Source organism: Neomonachus schauinslandi, chromosome 9 (genome assembly GCF_002201575.2).
Source record: "Neomonachus schauinslandi chromosome 9, ASM220157v2, whole genome shotgun sequence".
Classification (NCBI taxonomy): Eukaryota; Metazoa; Chordata; class Mammalia; order Carnivora; family Phocidae; genus Neomonachus; species Neomonachus schauinslandi.
The window spans coordinates 10,651,844-10,670,475 of NC_058411.1; the positions used below are offsets into that span (position 1 = coordinate 10,651,844).

General features: G+C 38.2%; 1 protein-coding gene across 1 annotated transcript in view; it reads left to right on the plus strand.

Annotated features, from left to right (window-relative positions):
• The first annotated feature begins 2,918 nt into the window (after positions 1 to 2,918).
• BTBD7 (BTB domain containing 7) overlaps positions 2,919 to 18,632 on the plus strand; it is a 53,804-nt gene continuing 38,090 nt past the window's right edge. Inside the window, exons 1-2 of the mRNA XM_021679824.2 lie at positions 2,919 to 3,149; positions 3,860 to 4,939. Coding sequence (XP_021535499.1) covers positions 3,068 to 3,149; positions 3,860 to 4,939 — 1,162 coding nt within the window. The 5' untranslated portion in view covers positions 2,919 to 3,067. The remainder of the gene's footprint in view (positions 3,150 to 3,859; positions 4,940 to 18,632) is intronic.

Consider the following 18,632-nt stretch of genomic DNA (forward strand, 5'->3'; position numbering starts at 1 on the left):
AAAGGAAAAAGAAAAAAAGACATTTTTGACAAGGTTTAAATTTCAGATGGACCAGGGTAACAGTGTCCCTACCAATCCTGCAGAATTTTCAGATGAAAATGATTCTCCTGTGTGTATGTGCACACTTCATTACAATGTGACAGAGTAGGAACTCTGTCCACTACTGTGAACCCTGATTTTTCTTCATCTGGAAACATGGCACCATTCTTGTTTTGTTTCAGCAGTATACTTTGTGCTGTGTTAGTGAGTTTGCTCTGCAGTCTTTAAAAATTTAAAAGCAAACGGGGGCACCTGGTTGGCTCAGTCAGTTAAGTGTTCTATCCTTGATTTCGGCTCAGGTCATGATCTCACGGTCATGAGATCAAGCCCCACGTTGGGCTCCATGCTCAGCAGGGAGTCTGTTGGAGATTCTCTCCTTCCCCCTGCTTGCCCGCACACTCTCTCTCAAAAAAAAAAAAAAATTAAAAGCAAACAAAACAAATGAAGCAATATGTAACTTCAAGAATGAGTAAAGAAGGAAATGAGAAGAGACCTACCATAAGGGGGACATTTTACCAGCACTTTTTACCATCCATTACTTCCAGATTCAAAGCTCATCTTTTTAATCTTTTTTTCTCTCATTTTGGTAAAGACTTTCATTTTTATCTGCAGTCTTCTTAATATATTTCATATTTGAAAAAGAATTCTCTGTGCTGTTTTTGTGTTTGTTTTTTTTTATTTTTATTTATTTATTTGACAGAGAAAGAGAGAGACAGGGAGAGAGGGAATACAAGCAGGGGGAGTAGAGGAGGGAGAAGCAGTCTTCCTGCTGAGCAGGGAGCCCGATGCGGGGCTCGATCCCAGGACGCTGGGATCATGACCTGAGCCAAAGGCAGACGCTTTAACGACTGAGCCACCCAGGCACCCCTGTTTTTGTGTTTTATCTACAAATCTTCAGTGAGAGAAAAGGATTTGACCTGTAAATGAGGCCACAAACTTGGCTTCTAGGACCCTAGTTTTTTCTAAAGAACCACTGAAAGTACCTGATAGAACCTTAAAGCTTTTAAGGAGCTCAATTTGAAAACTAAGATTTATTAGACTTACTGTTTCTTAAGTTTGAACTGAAATTAACACAGGCAGATTTAATTTCCATTTTATAAGAATTGACATTTAATGTCAACTATACTTCAATGATAAAAATCTTTTTTAAATTGACAGTGTTCAAAATTAACTACCCAAAAAGCAGCCTTTTGTACATTTCTAGTATTTAAGAATAGAAAACTGAATTTACTTACATTAAGCACCGAACTTTAAAAAAACTAACTTTGCTGGAGGAAGTAATTTTCTTGACCGTTTAATGTTTACAAAATAGTATATTAAACTCTTTGGGTTCCTTGCGGGGTAGTTCTTACAGAATGCACTGTCAAATCCCTGTCTACCCATAGCCTTTCTGACTTCAGTAGCAGGCACCTGGAGTAAAAAGTCTAACATGCTGTGTTTTCCTTGGTAGGTAGGTGAATTTCAACTAAGAAATTTGCTTATGTGAGTGTGTGATTTGAAGTTACTGTTACTTGGCATATTATCCAGTTTGTAGAAGGTTTCCCAGTCTTGAACATTATAGGTAGATCATTCTATGCTTAAATTCGCATGTATTTAATGGAAAAAGATTGAAGGAAGCACAGATGTTAACAGTGATTTTCTTAAACTTGAATTCCTAAGGTTATGCTGTGTCAGTAACAGATTAAAATAAATTCCAAGAATCTTGACACTGTTCTGTTTTCTAGCATATTTTTTGTGATTTGGGGTGTGTGTGTTTATTATTTGTTAAAACACTTCATCCTTCATTATGAGGCTAGATTACCTTCTGGTTGGTTTTGTAACAATTCCAGTAATAGATTTTAAATTGTGTTTTCTCGGGGCACCTAGGTGGCTCAGTCGTTAAGCGTCTGCCTTCGGCTCGGGGCATGATCCCAGGGTCCTGGGATTGAGCCCCGTATTGCATCGGGCTCCCTGCTCTGCGGGAAGCCTGCTTCTCCCTCTCCCCCGCTTGTGTTCCCTCTCTTGCTGTATCTCTCTCTGTCAAATAAATAAATAAAATCTTAAAAAAAAAAAAAAGTGTTTTCTCTTAAACCATTATCCCTTTTAGTCAGATAAATTTTATATATCCAGATGCCAAACAGATACAGTATTCCTATTAACCCTGTTCTCTAATCTTAGAGTGTCTTTGTGCATATATCTTCTGCCGGCAGCTCTGAGAGTTAGGGTTCCATGGTGTGGAATTTATTCTGTAATTGTTAAAATTATCTCTTACTGGCACTGACCTGTCCATGTTGTCATAATATCAGGTAATAGAAGGCAGTATTTTTATTTCAGGGCTTCATGAGGAGGACCACCTCTAGTATCAACCTCTTCAGTGTGGTTTTTTTTCCCACAATTTTTTAATTAACATATAATGTGTTATTTGTTTCGGGGTACAGGTCTGTGATTCATCGGTCTTACACAATTCACAGCGCTCACCATAGTGCATACCCTCCCCAAGTGTCCATCACCCAGCCATCCCATCCCTCCCACCAACCTCTTCAATGTTTACAAATTGCTTAGAATGTTAGATTATAATAACTGATGGTTGCCTCTAAAGGAGTAAGAAAAAAAAATTGAAAAATTTTTTAGTCTCTAAATACTTTTCCCTGTAATTTGAAATACTCTTTCCATAATTATATATTTAAATTAGTCTGATTTGTTACTTTTCACTGCCTTAGAAAGTATATAATTGGTACATTTTATGGCTCAAAATTGCAGCTACCACTGATTCATAATTCAAGTTTAACTATTTGTTTACATTTTCCGAAATTTCTACATGTGAATTTGACAGCATGTCATTTGCAAATAAAAGCAGTTTTCACTAGCTTGCTTTTTTTTTTTACTGTGCAATTTGAAATACATTTGAAAAAATGAATAAAATTATTTTTGTTTCATACCAAGAAATGGATGAAAAGAGGCTGCTGGATCCAGGGTTGAAAGTTCGTAAAGGCCTCTGGGATTATACTCTGAAGAACCAGCAGATGGAATGCCTGAGTGACTGAAGAAAATGGGTGCTAATGCATCTAACTATCCTCATTCATGTTCCCCGAGGGTAGGGGGAAATTCTCAAGCCCAACAGACTTTTATAGGTAACTTTCAGTTTTTCTACTTTCATTTTCTTTTGTGGGTATAAATAGAATTGTGTTTTCAGTGGTCTTTTTGGCTGAAAAGAGAATTGAACTGTGAAAAAGTTATTATAGATAATAATTCTGCAACATCTAGGTTTTTTCCCCACAAATGTAAATCTATCTTGTATGATTTTTATCCTGACCAAGCTGCTATAGCACTTTTAATCTTTGGTGTCTTAACCATAATTGCCAGTTGCCCTCAGAAACCTGGCAGTCTCTCCATTGGTGTAAAAATAGTGGAATACAAGCTTCTTGCATCCTGGTCCATTTATTTTCCCCAGTGCAAAGCAGCCTTGGTATAGTTAAGAAGAAGAAAAAAAAATTTCACGTTTACATACAAGTAGTATTCTTAATTTACAAATCTGCTTAACTCTCATTTCCTAAAAATCCTTGATTAAAATCTGTGATAACCTGGTTTTTGATAGCCAGAGAACCAAAAACATTTTGTCAAGTAAATAATAATCTGCTCTGTTAGTCTTTATTCCTTATTTAATATAGAAGTAAACTTAACTTTTTAATAACTTCCTTCATAGAAATAAAAGTCAATTTTATTTGAATGGTTCAAGAATATCTGTAAAAATTTTTAGCATGAAATATGTGTTAAAGTGAACATTGAAAATGAATGTTAAGAACAAAGAAACAAATTTTCATTTGTTTGATTTCCTTCTTAGGGACATCATCCTATTCTCAGCAAGGCTTTGGTTGTGAATCAAAATTATATAGCCTTGACCATGGCCATGAGAAACCACAAGACAAAAAAAAGAGAACCTCTGGCCTTGCCACCCTCAAAAAGAAGTTTATTAAGCGTCGAAAATCTAATAGGTCTGCCGATCACGCCAAGCAGATGCGAGAACTCCTCTCTGGGTGGGATGTTAGAGATGTTAATGCTTTAGTGGAGGAATATGAGGGAACTTCAGCCTTAAAGGAGCTTTCTCTACAAGCCAGTTTGGCTAGACCAGAAGCTCGGACATTGCAGAAAGATATGGCCGATCTTTATGAGTACAAGTATTGTACCGATGTAGACTTAATATTTCAAGAAACTTGTTTTCCTGTTCATCGGGCCATTTTGGCAGCAAGGTGTCCGTTCTTTAAAACACTGCTTTCTTCCTCACCGGAGTATGGGGCAGAGATTGTTATGGACATCAGTACAGCTGGTATAGACATGCCCATGTTTTCTGCTTTGCTACACTACCTTTATACAGGAGAGTTTGGAATGGAGGACTCAAGGTTTCAAAATGTTGATATCCTCGTTCAGCTTAGTGAAGAATTTGGAACACCGAATTCCCTTGATGTAGATATGCGTGGACTTTTTGATTACATGTGTTATTATGATGTCGTCCTTAGTTTTTCTTCAGACTCTGAACTGGTTGAAGCTTTTGGTGGAAATCAGAACTGTTTAGATGAAGAGCTCAAAGCTCACAAGGCTATTATTTCAGCACGGTCCCCATTTTTTCGGAATTTATTACAAAGGAGGATACGGACTGGTGAAGAAATCACAGACCGAACTTTGAGGACTCCCACAAGAATTATATTAGATGAGTCCATTATACCAAAAAAATATGCGAAAGTTATATTACACTGTATGTATACTGATGCAGTGGACCTCTCTGTTTTGCACTGTAGCCCCTCGGTGGGGAGTCTCAGTGAAGTTCAGGCTCTCGTCGCAGGGAAGCCAAGCATGACCAGGGCAGAAGAAGCCATGGAACTTTACCACATAGCACTGTTCTTGGAATTTAACATGCTTGCACAAGGTATGAAATTCTGGTTTTTAATTTTGATTTCTCGAATTACATATTTGTCTTCCAAATTGTTCAATATGATTTCACTGTTTGGGATGTGCCTGGGTCAGTTATTTTGAATGTGTAGTTAAGGAATCTGAGAAAGAATTGAGGGTCAGCATTAATGTGGGTGTTCATTTAGTACTAAAACCAAGCATTCAAAACTAGTGACTAAGAGCAGTAGATGAGATGTGAGGCTCTTAATTCCCTAATGTAAGATGATAGGTGTGGGAATATATAACTACCACCTGCACCCTGTTTGCACCCAAGCTTTGAACTAGCCTCGTTTCCCAGATGTCATGGTTATTCTTGATCTAGGACTCCTGGGGTAACTTAGTCTCATTTTTATACTCATTAACTTATTGATGCTTGAATGTTTAGAAAAAGAATGCAAATTCATTCCAAAAATGAAAATAGTCGCATTTGGATACAAGTTTATTTGAATCAAAGAATTAGGCAGAGTTTCTGATTTAAATTTTTATTTTTATTTATTTATTTATTTTAAGATTTTATTTATTTATTTGACAGAGACACAGCAAGAGAGGGAACACAAGCAGGAGGAGCGGGAGAGGGAGAAGCAGGGATTCCGGTGCGGGGCTCGATCCCAGGACCCCAGGATCATGACCTGAGCCAAAGGCAGACACTTAACAACTGAGCCACCCAGGCGCCCCTGATTTAAATTTTTAAGTATTCTGTATCTTCTTTTCAAACTCAACTTGTATATCCAGCAACAGCCTACAGTGTGTAAGGCACGGTCAGTGCTAGACTCAGGAGCCTTCTTCATTTAATATAAACTAAAACTTTTAGGTCAGAAAGTCACATTTTTGGGGTTATAGGCAAATGAATACATGAAGGTAACATGAAGGTAACATTAAAAGAATTATCTATCTATTGGTAAACATTAGAATGTTAACATTTCAGAGCTGGAAAGAGACCTTCCACATGGAACAAAAGGAATTTGTGGTCTTGAAAGAATGCATTCTTTGCTTTCAGTGGCCGTATTTTAAAAGAAAACAAGCTGGGGCACATGGGTGGCTTAGTCGTTGGGGTTGGGTGTATGCCTTCGGCTCAGGTCATGATCCCAGGGTCCTGGGATCCAGCCCCACATCGGGCTCCCTTCTCGGCAGGAGGCCTGCTTCTCCCTCTCTCATTCCCCCTGCTTGTGTTTCTGCTCTCGCTCTCTCTCTCTCTCTCAAATAAATAAAATATTTATAAAAAAAAAAGAAAACAAGCTATATGACATGAAATTACTTGAGAAATTTAGCTAATGAGTATTTGCTGAAAGAACATTAGAAGTTGCCAATTAAAAGAAAAGGTTAATGGCTGGGTCAAAAGACAGGAATTTAATGAACTAAGGAATAATGAAAGCTACACACATTTTTCTAACTTGAAAATAAAAATGTGTGTTGTATGGCTCAATCAGCAAATTAATAGGACTTTGAGAAATAAAATAAAGCCCCAGCTTAATAACAATAAGAAATAAATTACATGAGAGGAATTATACAAAAGAAGGCACTGATAAACCTGAGTGAAAAAAGTTGAGATTTCTGTTACATAAAGGATCTTTTGAAATCTTACTTTACCATTATCTTTTTAGTAATGGTACGAATTTAGTTTTGTTACCACAATTAAAATGTTAAAATATTTTTATCAGTTTAAAACAACATTACATTAATAATAGTAGGCTATTTTGATGTCAGACTATAGGAAAATAATGTTATCAAAAATAACCTAGCAGCTTGACCTACCACTATTTTATTCTGTAAAACCAAATTTGTCAGAAAATGCCTCTACAGAAAAATTTGAAGGTTGTGACATTGCCCAAAATGTGTAATAACCTCTGTTTTCTCAAATTGGTTTTGTTTTTTGACATGTTTAAATAATAAACCAAAGTGTACTGTATACACTTTGCTGGTTTTTTTTTTTTTAAAGATTTTATTTATTTGAGAGAGAGAGTGATTGAGAGAGAGCACGAGTGGGGTGAGGGCCAGTGGGAGGAGCAAACTCGCCGCTGAGCAGGGAGCCCGATGTGGGGTTCAGTCGTGGGACGCTGGGATCATGACCCCAGCCGAAGACAGACGTTTAACTGACTGAGCCACCCAGGCACCCCACTTTGCTGTTTTTAAAAAATGGGAAAGCATCCCCTAATACAGTTCTTTGGGGGTTTGTTGTTTTAAGTTTTAAGTGAAAAGTAAAATTGTGAGCCAGCTCTTGGCTCTTAGGTAATACTTGATCTAGAGTTCTTTTATGTTAAGTGAGTTTAAATACTTTTTTTTATCATTTAGGTAGAAATTGTATTTTTTTAAGTACACATAAAGATATAACACTCCTTGTATTACCTTAGTCTTGGTTACTGTAAAATATATATATGTATATATATATATATATATTCCTTAAACCTGGGTGTACATGGCTCTCTGTTTCCTTTCATTATTCAAAATACAGAGTTTAGGTTATTTGATGTTTTTATTTTTGCACTCCATGTAGGCCTTATTTTTCCCCCATGCCTATGATACTGTACATATTAGTGTTTATAACAGACCATACCTTCAGCATAATTTTTACCCCATTTCTTTGGGAAGGAGAATATTTGGTCACTGGGAGAGTAATTTTATACCATGAAGTTTAAGAGCTCAGACTCGAACCAGACATGGATTTGAATCCTTCACTACCATGTTTTAATGTGCTTGACCTCAGAGCAAGTCACCTTTCTAAGCTTCTATTTTCTCATTTATAAAATAAAAATAGTAACCTTGTAAAGTAGGATTATGAGGATTAAAGGAAATAATATATGTTAGGTGATCTGACTGGCGCCTGATACATGGTTAGCATTCAATAAATATTAGCCATTAAATGATAATCATCAGAACATATTTCATTCACTACCACGTTCTTTTCTAAAACTAACTTTTAATAAATAAAATCTAAGAAAAAAGGGGGGGCGTACACCTGGGTGGCTCAGTTCGTTAATTGTCTGCTTTCGGCCCAGGTCATGATCCCAGGGTCCTGGGTTTGAGTCTTGCATCAGGCTCCTTGCTCAGCAGGGAGCCTGCCTCTCCCTCTGCCTGCCACTCCCCCTGCTTGTGTGCTCTCTCTCTTTCTCTCTCTCTGACAAATAAAATCTTTAATAAAAAGAAAAAAAAACTATTTACATTCAGAAAAATAATTTTATAACTGTTGATTAAACCTAATACTAACTATATTTTGCAGATTTTTACTATTACCAGTTTTAAAATTTTCTTATAATTTTATCATTAGTGAGATGATGCATGCCACTTATCAAACTATTGTAAATATCTGGCTATTTGTCATTCTACAATTGGTTTTTCTCAGCAGGAGTTCTACAAGCAGATTAAGCCTGTAATACTCTGAGGCATCATATTGTGTGTAATGAATTAGCATCTCTCTGATGTATCCAGCATAGTAATAGTTATGTACCATTTTGGAGAGAATTAAGAAAATAGTCACCAAAATCATCTTTGTTCTATGATTCAGACAAGGGCTTAACTTGTAGTTAAGCAACGCTGTGAGCCTAGTCTGTTGGGCAGCTTGAGGGTAGGACCTTATTGTTCTCATCTTTGTGTCCCCTATGCCTGGGACATAGTGGGCATTCAGTAAATGATTCTGAATTAGTGACTGTTACTTTTTATTCCTAATTAGATTTAACTTCAAAAGTTAAAGCCCAGTTTTAAAAAGAAACAAATTCTGTCAAGGGAGGCTGGGACCTTGAGACTAAATACGTCCTTCAAGATGGAGAGATGATTTAATAGTTTCAAGAGCATCGTAAAAAGAGGCGGTATAGGCAGACAGCCAGAGTGGTTTGGATAAAAGGGCAGCTTCCTGGCCTACACTGAGAATGCGTTTTATTCAGACAAGTAGGCAGTCACTATTAGGGAGGTCAATTAATAGGTAATGGGGTACTGGCCTGGCATTTTAGGATGAGCTTTAATTTCACTTGATTTCCTACACAGATTAAACATAAGTTTATTTCTGGCTCTTCCAAAGCCCTAATGGTATAGTAAAGGAATAAAACAAATATAAACCCTCAAGGACAAAGATACCCAAGAAGAAAACAAGAGTGGAGAAAGGATACTGAAATTTTTGGAAGCTGAAAAGCAGATAAGGACTGATCACTGCCTGAAAACAGAGGAGCAGTCTGTAACTCTAGAGCCTATAAAGGGGGCTACTGAGGATAAGAGAGGCAATTCACAGGGGGTACTTAGTACTCTGGGAAGAAGAGGTAAGTGTTGCAAATGGAAAAGAGAGATTTGATTTTAAGTCTTGACTACTGAATGGATCAACCCTTCCCCCCACCACGGAGTTCACCTTTATAGGTGGTGTCAGAAAGGAATGGGGTTTTGTTTTACTCCGTATAGTGAGCTGGTTTTCTGAGTACCCTTTATTAATCCATATTCTCCTCTGATTTGTGCTACCTTTTTTTCTAAGTTCCCAAGTATGTTTGGGTTGGTACTTTTTCCATTTTGTTTCAGTGGTCCATCTGTTTGTTCTTTACATCAGTATCACTTGTGCCACTTGGCAAATCCTAACCTGCCCCTTCAATTCCCTTCTCTACCCCCCCACCCCCAACCAAACACAAGAAACCTTAAGATTTATTTTCTAAAGAAATCAGACTAGAGAGATTTCAAATCTGGAAATAGCTACGAAAAGGGTGGGTGGGGGTGTGGGGTAAAGCACAAGGTTGAAATCTGAATTTATGTCAAAGCCTACAAAGTAAATGGCAAAATCACTCCCATTCCCCTGCTCTAGTCTAAGCCAGGCAGATACAAGATAAAAAATTAAGAGCTCTAGAAATGGTGAACAGCGCAAGAGAATATAGACTGATGGAGACCAATGTTGTGGAGTTCCATGATGAAGTTATGCTCAGGAGTTAACATGGTGAAAAAACCATGCCTTCCAGTTTTTCTACAGAGAAGACTGTAGTCGGCAGTCCTACTTTTGCAACAGAGCTTCCACACAGCAGTTTAGTGCTTCATTCATAAATATGAAAACCCGTCTAAGGCTCAGTGGACATTTGAAGAAAGCTTCCAAATTGAGACAGAGGTCAGAACAAAGTATTAGCAGAAACCATGAAGAAAGCAGAGGAAAACAACAGAAGTAAAATACCCTTATGTAAGAGAGTGCTCTGTTGAATCAATGAGACGTAAATAGGATACTGTAAGAGTAAAGACAGGAACTCTTGGAAATAAGATAGCAGAAATTAAAAATATAATAGAAGGATTGAAAGGTGAAATTGAAGAAACCTTTAAAACAAATAACAAAGCTGGACAACAGTGGAGACAAATAAGAAAACTATAGTATTGGCCAGAAGGTATAACAATTTAACAAGTGGTGGTTTTAGAAACATACCAGAGAAAATGGAAGAGAAGCCAGTATCTGAGGAATAATATAAGAAAGTAAAATAAGAAATACTGCTAAAGCTAAAGGGATTTCTGTTTTAAAAAGTCTTATCCCGGGGTGCCTGGGTGGCTCGGTTGGTTAAGCATCCGACTCTTGATCTCAGCTTGAGTCTTGATTTTGGGGTTGTGAGTTCAAGCCTACTTTAAAAAAAAAAAGTTTTATCCCTTTCTCTAGGGAAAAAGAGAAGATTCTAAAATGTTACAGAGAGGAAAACATTCGGTTCCATACAAAGAAACCGGACTCTGAATAGTACTGAGCTTTTCAGTAGCAGCAGCCAAACGCTGTGATATAGTGGCACAGTGCCTTTGAAAAGCTGATGGAAAATTATTTTCAGCACAAAATTCTGTATTTAGCCAAACTGTCGATCAAGTGTAAGGCTAGATAAAGCCATTTTTTTCAGTCTTGCCTCAAAGAACTGATCTCCCTTGCACCCCTCCTGAGGAAGGATGTATTCCACTAAATGATGAAGTGAACCAAGAACAAAGAAGTGTGGGATCCAGGAAATGGCGTCAAACACAGGAAATAAGAAAGGGAAATCCTAAGTACTGGCTATATAGTAGGTCTAGCAGACATCACATCTAGACTGGACCAGGAGGGTGAAAGGCTCTAGGAACATTAAATGACAAGGGACATTGAAAGAGATTTCATGGGTCTTTTGGTGCTTTTATGAAGACTTAACAGTAGATTTATAGAAAATGAAGGAAGTGGCGCTGTGAACTGTGTTAAGACTGATGAATCACAGACCTATACCTCTGAAACAAATAATACATTATATGTTTAAAAAAAAAAAGAAGAAGATAGTAGGAAGGGAAAAATGAAGGGGGGGAATCAGAGGGGGAGACGAACCATGAGAGACTATGGACTCTGAGAAACAAACTTGAGGGTTCTAGAGGGGAAGGGGGTGTAGCCTGGTGATGGGTATTAAAGAGGGCACGTATTGAATGGAGCACTGGGTGTTATAGGCAAACAATGAATCATGGAACACTACATCAAAAACTAATGATGTAAATGTGTGGTGATTAACATAACATAAAATAAAATTTAAAAAAAAGAAAAAGAAGTGGGAAAAGAAGAAAATAATAGCTCCGAGAAAAATTTAAAATTACATATGGAAGAAAATATAACTCTGGTATGCCACTTGGCTCACAATAAGAAGTATTTAAATATGAACACTGAATATTGATTTAATAAAAATTATAATACAGAGAGGTAAATACCAGAAGAAACAACTAAAAAATTGAGAGGAGGTGCCTGTGGGGAGCAGAACTGGGAGTAGGAAAGACATAGGGTAGATGGTTTTGTCTTTAGAATAAGCTTTTTATTACTACTAGCTACAAGACCTTTTAGATCATGAGCATATACTGCTTTGATTACAAAATTAATTTTTTAGTACAATAAAGATATGACATCAGTGCTCAGAAGAACCAGAGAGACCTAGATAGGATAGGCCGTAATCCTAAAGAACTGGGGGATTTGTCATATCTATCAATAATGTTAACTAGTAAGATCATGCTTATCATTTTAGGTTACAAAGGGCTTTTACTTTCTCTCATTTGGTCTCCCTGACAACCTGTGAGTATGGTGGGGCTCAGAGATGAGTAACTAGCCTTCTCCTGAGATTGTGAATAAGGTTGTGACTCATACCAGCTCTTCTGACCCCAAGCCCAGAAATGTGGGCATGGTGAGAGAGGGGAGCAGTATGAGAACCACTTTCCAGGGATGAAGGTGGGAGGACACTGTGGCCCAGTTGTAAGAACAAAATAGCAGACTAGTGATTGAAGCATCAGCTCTGAGGAGTCTCAGCCGTGAGCTGATTTGTGCTGAACCACTTGGGCAGGAGTAAGAGGGAAATGTGGGCCCCGTTAAGACATTTAAAAACTGTGGGGGCAAGGGCCTGGGTAGGTCACCACTCAAACTTTGCTTCAGAGCACTTAGCCAGAGAACAGAGGGCTTTGTACTGAGTAAGCCATTCTTTCCTGAGTCGATGAGTGTTCCTGTGTCAGTTATTTGACTTTTTTGGCTGTCAGCATCACGACCTTCTTCCTAGTTTTGAGAAATTCCTCATGGTACAGGTCTTGATGGAGGGCAGAAGCCACCCCCCCAGTGTAAAAACCTAAGAGGTCAAATACTTGCTTTCTCAGTCTTCTCAGTGGTTAATGTTTAAGCACATGACCTGGGCTTTTTGAATGGGAGTTGATAGAACAGAAAAGCAAGGGTTGTAGAGAATTCTTTGTATAAGCAGGGTAGGAGCAGCAACATCTAGCGGAAAAGCAGAGAGGTCAGTGGCGGTGATGCGACTGATGGCATCCACCGCCTGTACACAGAGCAGGAGCTGTGGTGGTCACAGGCCGTGGGCAGCCTGGGGGTACCCACTGGGCTCTCTTCCTGCCGCAGTGCTCACTCTGCAGCCTTCCTCTGCTCTTGTTTGTTTTCTGAGTCTGGTCTTCAACTTTCTCGGGAACTGTGGGCTAACAGTATCCTTTCAGATAAATCCCTTTTCTCTTTAATTAAGCCAACTAGAGTTGTATTCTGTGGTTACAGCTGGGAAACCTGGGTGATAACAGTACCTATAGTAAGAAGACCAGTGTACATAATTCCAAAATAGGTGGCTAGATTAGAAGAGCCTCAAAAGAAAGATCAGGTGTTTGAGCACTGACTTTCACGATGATTTTAGCACTGTATAAACACCTCTGAAAATGTGAGTACCATGGTGAGAATATGTATTGATTTCTAATTCTTTGAGTAAAAATCCACTCTTTAGGAGAACTGTAGGTTTTCTCATGAATTTTAACAACCTTGGGCCTACCATAAGAACTTACATTTCCTTGTTATAAATACTCTTGACCTCAGAACAAAATAGCTCAGGATTAGCACCAATATCTACGTGTATATTCCAGGTCAGGGCATTTTACAGTAGTACACTTTAAACCACAGATTTTATTTTTTCATCTTGATCAAAAATGTATTTTTCGATCTATGGAATATGAAAAGTATTTATAACACTAGTTCCAAAGTGGACTCTATAATGCATTGCCCATATTTTTAGTCATAATGCATGTGATTATATTTTATTGGGTTAGAAATCTAACAGAGAAACAACTGAAAGCTATGACCTAATTTTCCCTTAGCAACTTGGTCAGATTTCAAGAGTGTGTGATTCAAAACAAATGCAAAGTATTAAAGACTAACTGTTCCGACTCACTAAGCCCTTCCTCCCTCTTCCATCCTCTCCACTGTCTCTGTGTTGACATTCTTCTGTCTCAGTTCAGTTGAACTGGCAGTTCAATATGCTTCTATCTGTAATTGTTTCCTCTTTAGCAAATTAGTCGGACTATACTTCCTAGAGAATAATGGAGCTAAGTTAAAGACCATTATCAACAACAGATAAGAGTAAAAATGTAGATTTCGGTTACCTATACAACATAGATGAAGAATTAATCTCAGTTTCAGGAATAGCAGTTCAGATGACTCTCAAGTTACACATCTCTAATCATAATGACACTTAGCGTTTAAGAAATTCTTTACTCAAAATTACGAGTAGAGGGGTGCCTGGGTGGCTCAGTCGGTTGGGCATCTGCCTTCACCTCAGGTCAGGATCCCAGAGTCCAGGGATCAAGCCCCACATCGGGCTCTCCGCTCAGCGAAGAGCCTGCCTCTCACGCCACTCATGCTCACTCTCTCCCTCTCTTTCTCTCAAGTAAAGAAATAAAATCTTAAAAAAAAAAAAAAAAAAATTATTAGTAGAGCTCTAAAATGTAATATTTTACTGCATTTTTTATTTTAGAACTTAAACCATTTTTCATACAGACTACAAACTCTCCACCTCTGATCCTCTGCTCACACTTTTCTTTGGTCTTAGAATGTCTTTGCCTTTCACCACTAAATGTCCAAGTTCTACCATACTCTTTAAGGCTAAATTTACATGTTATTTCCTTTGTTTTGTCTTAGGCATTCCAAATTAAAAGTATTTTCTACTTCCTGCAAACTTCTAAAACACTTCTTTTACTTTTCTTTTAGGTTCTTACATCTAACTTATTTTGAAATTACCTATGTACCTGTCTCATTTCCTCTATCAACTAGTGTGCTATATACTCTCTAAAGACAAGGTCAAAATCTTCATCATCTTGAATCACCCAAAGAACCTAGCACAGTACTTTGCTCTTAGTAGACTCTTAGTTACATTTTTAAAATTTTTTTTAATTCAATTTAATTAATATATACTGTATTATTAGTTTCAGGTAGAATCAATGAGTTACATATTTTGAGTTATCTTCAATACCTATGAAAACTGAGTAACTTTTTCTTTTTAAAAGGGGGTGTGTGTAATAAACGTTTAACCGTTGAAGTTGCAAATAAAATTAAGATGCTCAGTCTCAATCTAGAAGATAAATATGAAGCATTGTTTTTAAAAATAAGTTTAGAGGTGGTCAAAATGGTGTATAATTCCATACCATTAAACTCAGTTTTAAGTTTCAAATAAAGTCACATCAACTCTTTCTTTTGTTGTCCATTGATATGTAATAGGTATCAGTTGAATTTAACATATTCTTGGAAGCCAGGGAAGACTGTCAATCTTTTGAAGCCAAAAAGTTTAATCTGAGGACAATTAGAACCCTTTCTCAATAATACGCAAAATCTTTTCTCTGTCATACTAAAATCCCAAGAATACCACAGTTGAGGGAAATGATGAAACAGGAAGACTTGCTTGTTTTGGTTTGGTTTTCTTCCCCAACACAAATTATGTGTTTATTATAGTCAAGATTTGAGAGATTTAATTAGAACTTTGTAGACACTAATATAATCAGTCAAAAGATGAAATGCTGTAGTCAGGTCATTAGGATATGGACACAAAACTTTGAACAACATAGGGACAAGAAAGAGCTGAGCTTTTATTATTTAAAGAGTATACTGAACTCTGAACACCATGAGGATATTGGAAAGCATCTGCAATGATGTTGCCCAATGCAGTGTATTCTGAAGTAGAGAGAGACTTGATTTCAGGTTAGCATTTTTTTGAACACCATTGCTATGCAAGATGCAATACCAGGGAGAAGAGAACTAAAAGGAACCATGTTTGAATGTCACTATGTTCCTAGCTTCATGATGGGCACCCTACATATATGTCTTTCGTTTCATCTTCACAACAACCCTGTGGAGCTTGGAGATTTGCTCAGGTTCACAGATAAATAACGGTACCCAAATTTAATGGTATTTTATAAATATGAAGTCTGGGGTCAGATCTGTGCTCCAATCCTGGCTCTGCCACATACTCACCATATAAATTCTTCCTGGGTTCCTCAGATGAGCTTATTCCTTTCTCTTCACAGAAGTGTGGGCACCAAGCTCTATGCCTGGCTTGCATTTGGGGGGGCCTTAACAAACGTTTTTAAAGCTGAATTACAGGGGCGCCTGGGTGGCTCAGTTGGTTAAGCATCTGCCTTCAACTCAGGTCATGATCCTGGGGTCCTGGGATCAGCCTAGTTGGGCTCCTTGCTCACTCTCAAATAAAATCTTTCTAAAAACTGAATTACATTAACTCTTTGGTAGACAGTTTCTTTCTTTTTTTTTTTTTTTAAGATTTTATTTATTTATTTGACAGAGAGAGACACAGCGAGAGAGGGAACACAAGCAGGGGGAGTGGGAGAGGCAGGCTTCCCGCCGAGCAGGGAGCCCGATGTGGGACTCGATCCCAGGACCCTGGGATCATGACCCGAGCCGAAAGCAGACGCTTAACGACTGAGCCACCCAGGTGCCCCTGGTAGACAGTTTCTAAAGATAAGAATTGAGTTATTTTTCTTACACATCATTTGACAGCACGGTTCCAAGTTTCCAAAGTCTAAAGAAATTACCAGATTCAGACTTTTTTCAGCTATGATACATAGGATTACAATTGCAGAGAACGTTGAACATTGGATGGCAAAACAAGACCATAAAAAATGGTCCATAGAGTTTTCCCATGGTGGTAAGCTGTTTGGTGTAAACTCCCACTCCACTTTGATTCGATTGTAGTCACTTTTTCTCATAGAAACACTAAGAGAAGTCGCCTAATTGTTGCCTTTTCCTAAAGCCCCAACTTATTTTTGTTTTTCTGACTCTGCCATAGTTAAATTTTGACTACTCTTACACCTTCTGTTGCCAAGGAGTACAAACTAATGCAATCCAAGCTGCAGGTTATTTGGGGGAAGACATTAGTGATTGAGGAAGGAAAATGATAGAAGAAAGAACCTCAGCATTGTACAAATACAATATTGAGATACAGAATTGAAGTTTTTGCCTTAAAACCAAATATTACACTTATTTCCTAAAATGTCTAGAGTAGAAGGGACTTTGACCACACACAGGTGTTCGTTTCCTTCTGGTTTTGAAAGTGGCTGGAAGAAACTATTCCAAGAATTAAGATAGATTAGTAATGACATTATTTAGCTGTTATTGTGTGGAATACCTCACAATCTTTATGGTAACTGGTATGGTAGCTACTGTTGTTCTTCCTATTATAGAGATGCTCTTCCTGTTATTAGAGATGCAGGTAAAAATACTTGCATTGTTTCTTCCCTGAAGCCACTTCTAATCACATCTACTTTATATGTATGTGAATGTGTGTGTGTATTTCACATGCATATCTTGTTATGTTGTAGCATAAATAGTACCACATTATACATATTATCATTTTGCCTTTTTCACACTTAAGCTTTGCAAAAATTATGTCAATATGTAGAGTTACTTTATTTTAATAATTACATTTTTTGTTTTGTTTCTTTTTTTTAAGATTTTATTTATTAGAGAGAGCTAGCAATGGGGAGGGCCATAGGGAGGGAGGGAGAGAGAGAAGCATACTCCCCGCTGAGCAGGAAGCCTGACGCGGGGCTCAGTCCCAGGACCTGGAGACCATGACCTGAGCTGAAGGCAGATGCTTAACCGACTGAGCCATCCAGGCACCCCTTTGTTTTGTTTCTAAAAATATAAGAGATGTACTGATGTTTGGATATTCAGATAATACAAATAATACAAAAGGTGTTTAAGAACCCTTCAGTCTCACTTCCCAGTGGAAAGCACTGCTCACAAATGGTACCTTTTTTTTTTTTTTAAGATTTTATTTATTTATTTGAGACAGAGAGAATGAGATACAGAGAGCATGAGAGGGAGGAGGGTCAGAGGGAGAAGGAGACTCCCTGCCGAGCAGGGAGCCCGATGCGGGACTCGATCCCGGGACTCCAGGATCATGACCTGAGCCGAAGGCAGTCACTTAACCAACTGAGCCACCCAGGCGCCCCAAATGGTACCTTTTTATAAATAACTCCTAAAGACTGAATCTGAGTTTGGAGTGTATGTAACTGACCAGAAAGTTCTTGCCTCCAACTATTTTTTCATATATTTAGGTGAAAAAAAATAACAGTTTCTATTACAAATTAACATGGGCTAGCCTTACTCAATATGTCTCCACGAAGGGAATGACTTTGATTTATTAGAAGACTTTGAGGGGTGCCTGGGTGGCTCAGTTGGTTAGGTGTCCAATCTTGGTTTCGCCTCAGGTCATGATCTCCCAGGTGTGGGATCGAGGCCCACATTGGGCTCTGTGCTCAGTGCGGAGTCTTCTTCAGATTCTCTCCCTCTCACCCACATTCTAGCTCTCTGTCTCTCAAATAAATAAATGAAGTCTTTAAAAATAAACAAGTAGGGCGCCTGGGTGACTCAGTCAGTTAAGCGTCTGCCTTCAGCCCAGGTCCTGATCCCAAGGGTCCTTAGATCAAGTCCCGCATCAGGCTCCCTGCTTAGCAGGGAGTCTGTTTCTCCCTCTGCTATTCCCCCGTGCCTGTGCTCGCTCTCTCTCTCAAATAAATAAATAAAAATCTTCAAAAAACTTTTTTAAAATTTTTTATTGTTATGTTAATCACCATACATTACATCATTAGTTTTAGATGTAGTGTTCCATGATTTATTGTTTGTGCATAACACCCAGTGCTCCATGCAGAACGTGCCCTCCTTAATACCCATCACCAGGCTAACCCATCCTCCCACCCCCCTCCCCTCGAGAACCCTCAGTTTTTCAGAGTCCATCGTCTCTCATGGTTCGTCTCCCCCTCCGATTTCCCCCCTTCATTCTTCCCCCCCGCTATCATCTTTTTTTTTTTTCTTAACATATATTGCATTATTTGTTTCAGAGGTACAGATCTGAGATTCAACAGTCTCGCACAATTCACAGCGCTTACCAGAGCACATACCCTCCCCAGTGTCTATCACCCAGTCACCC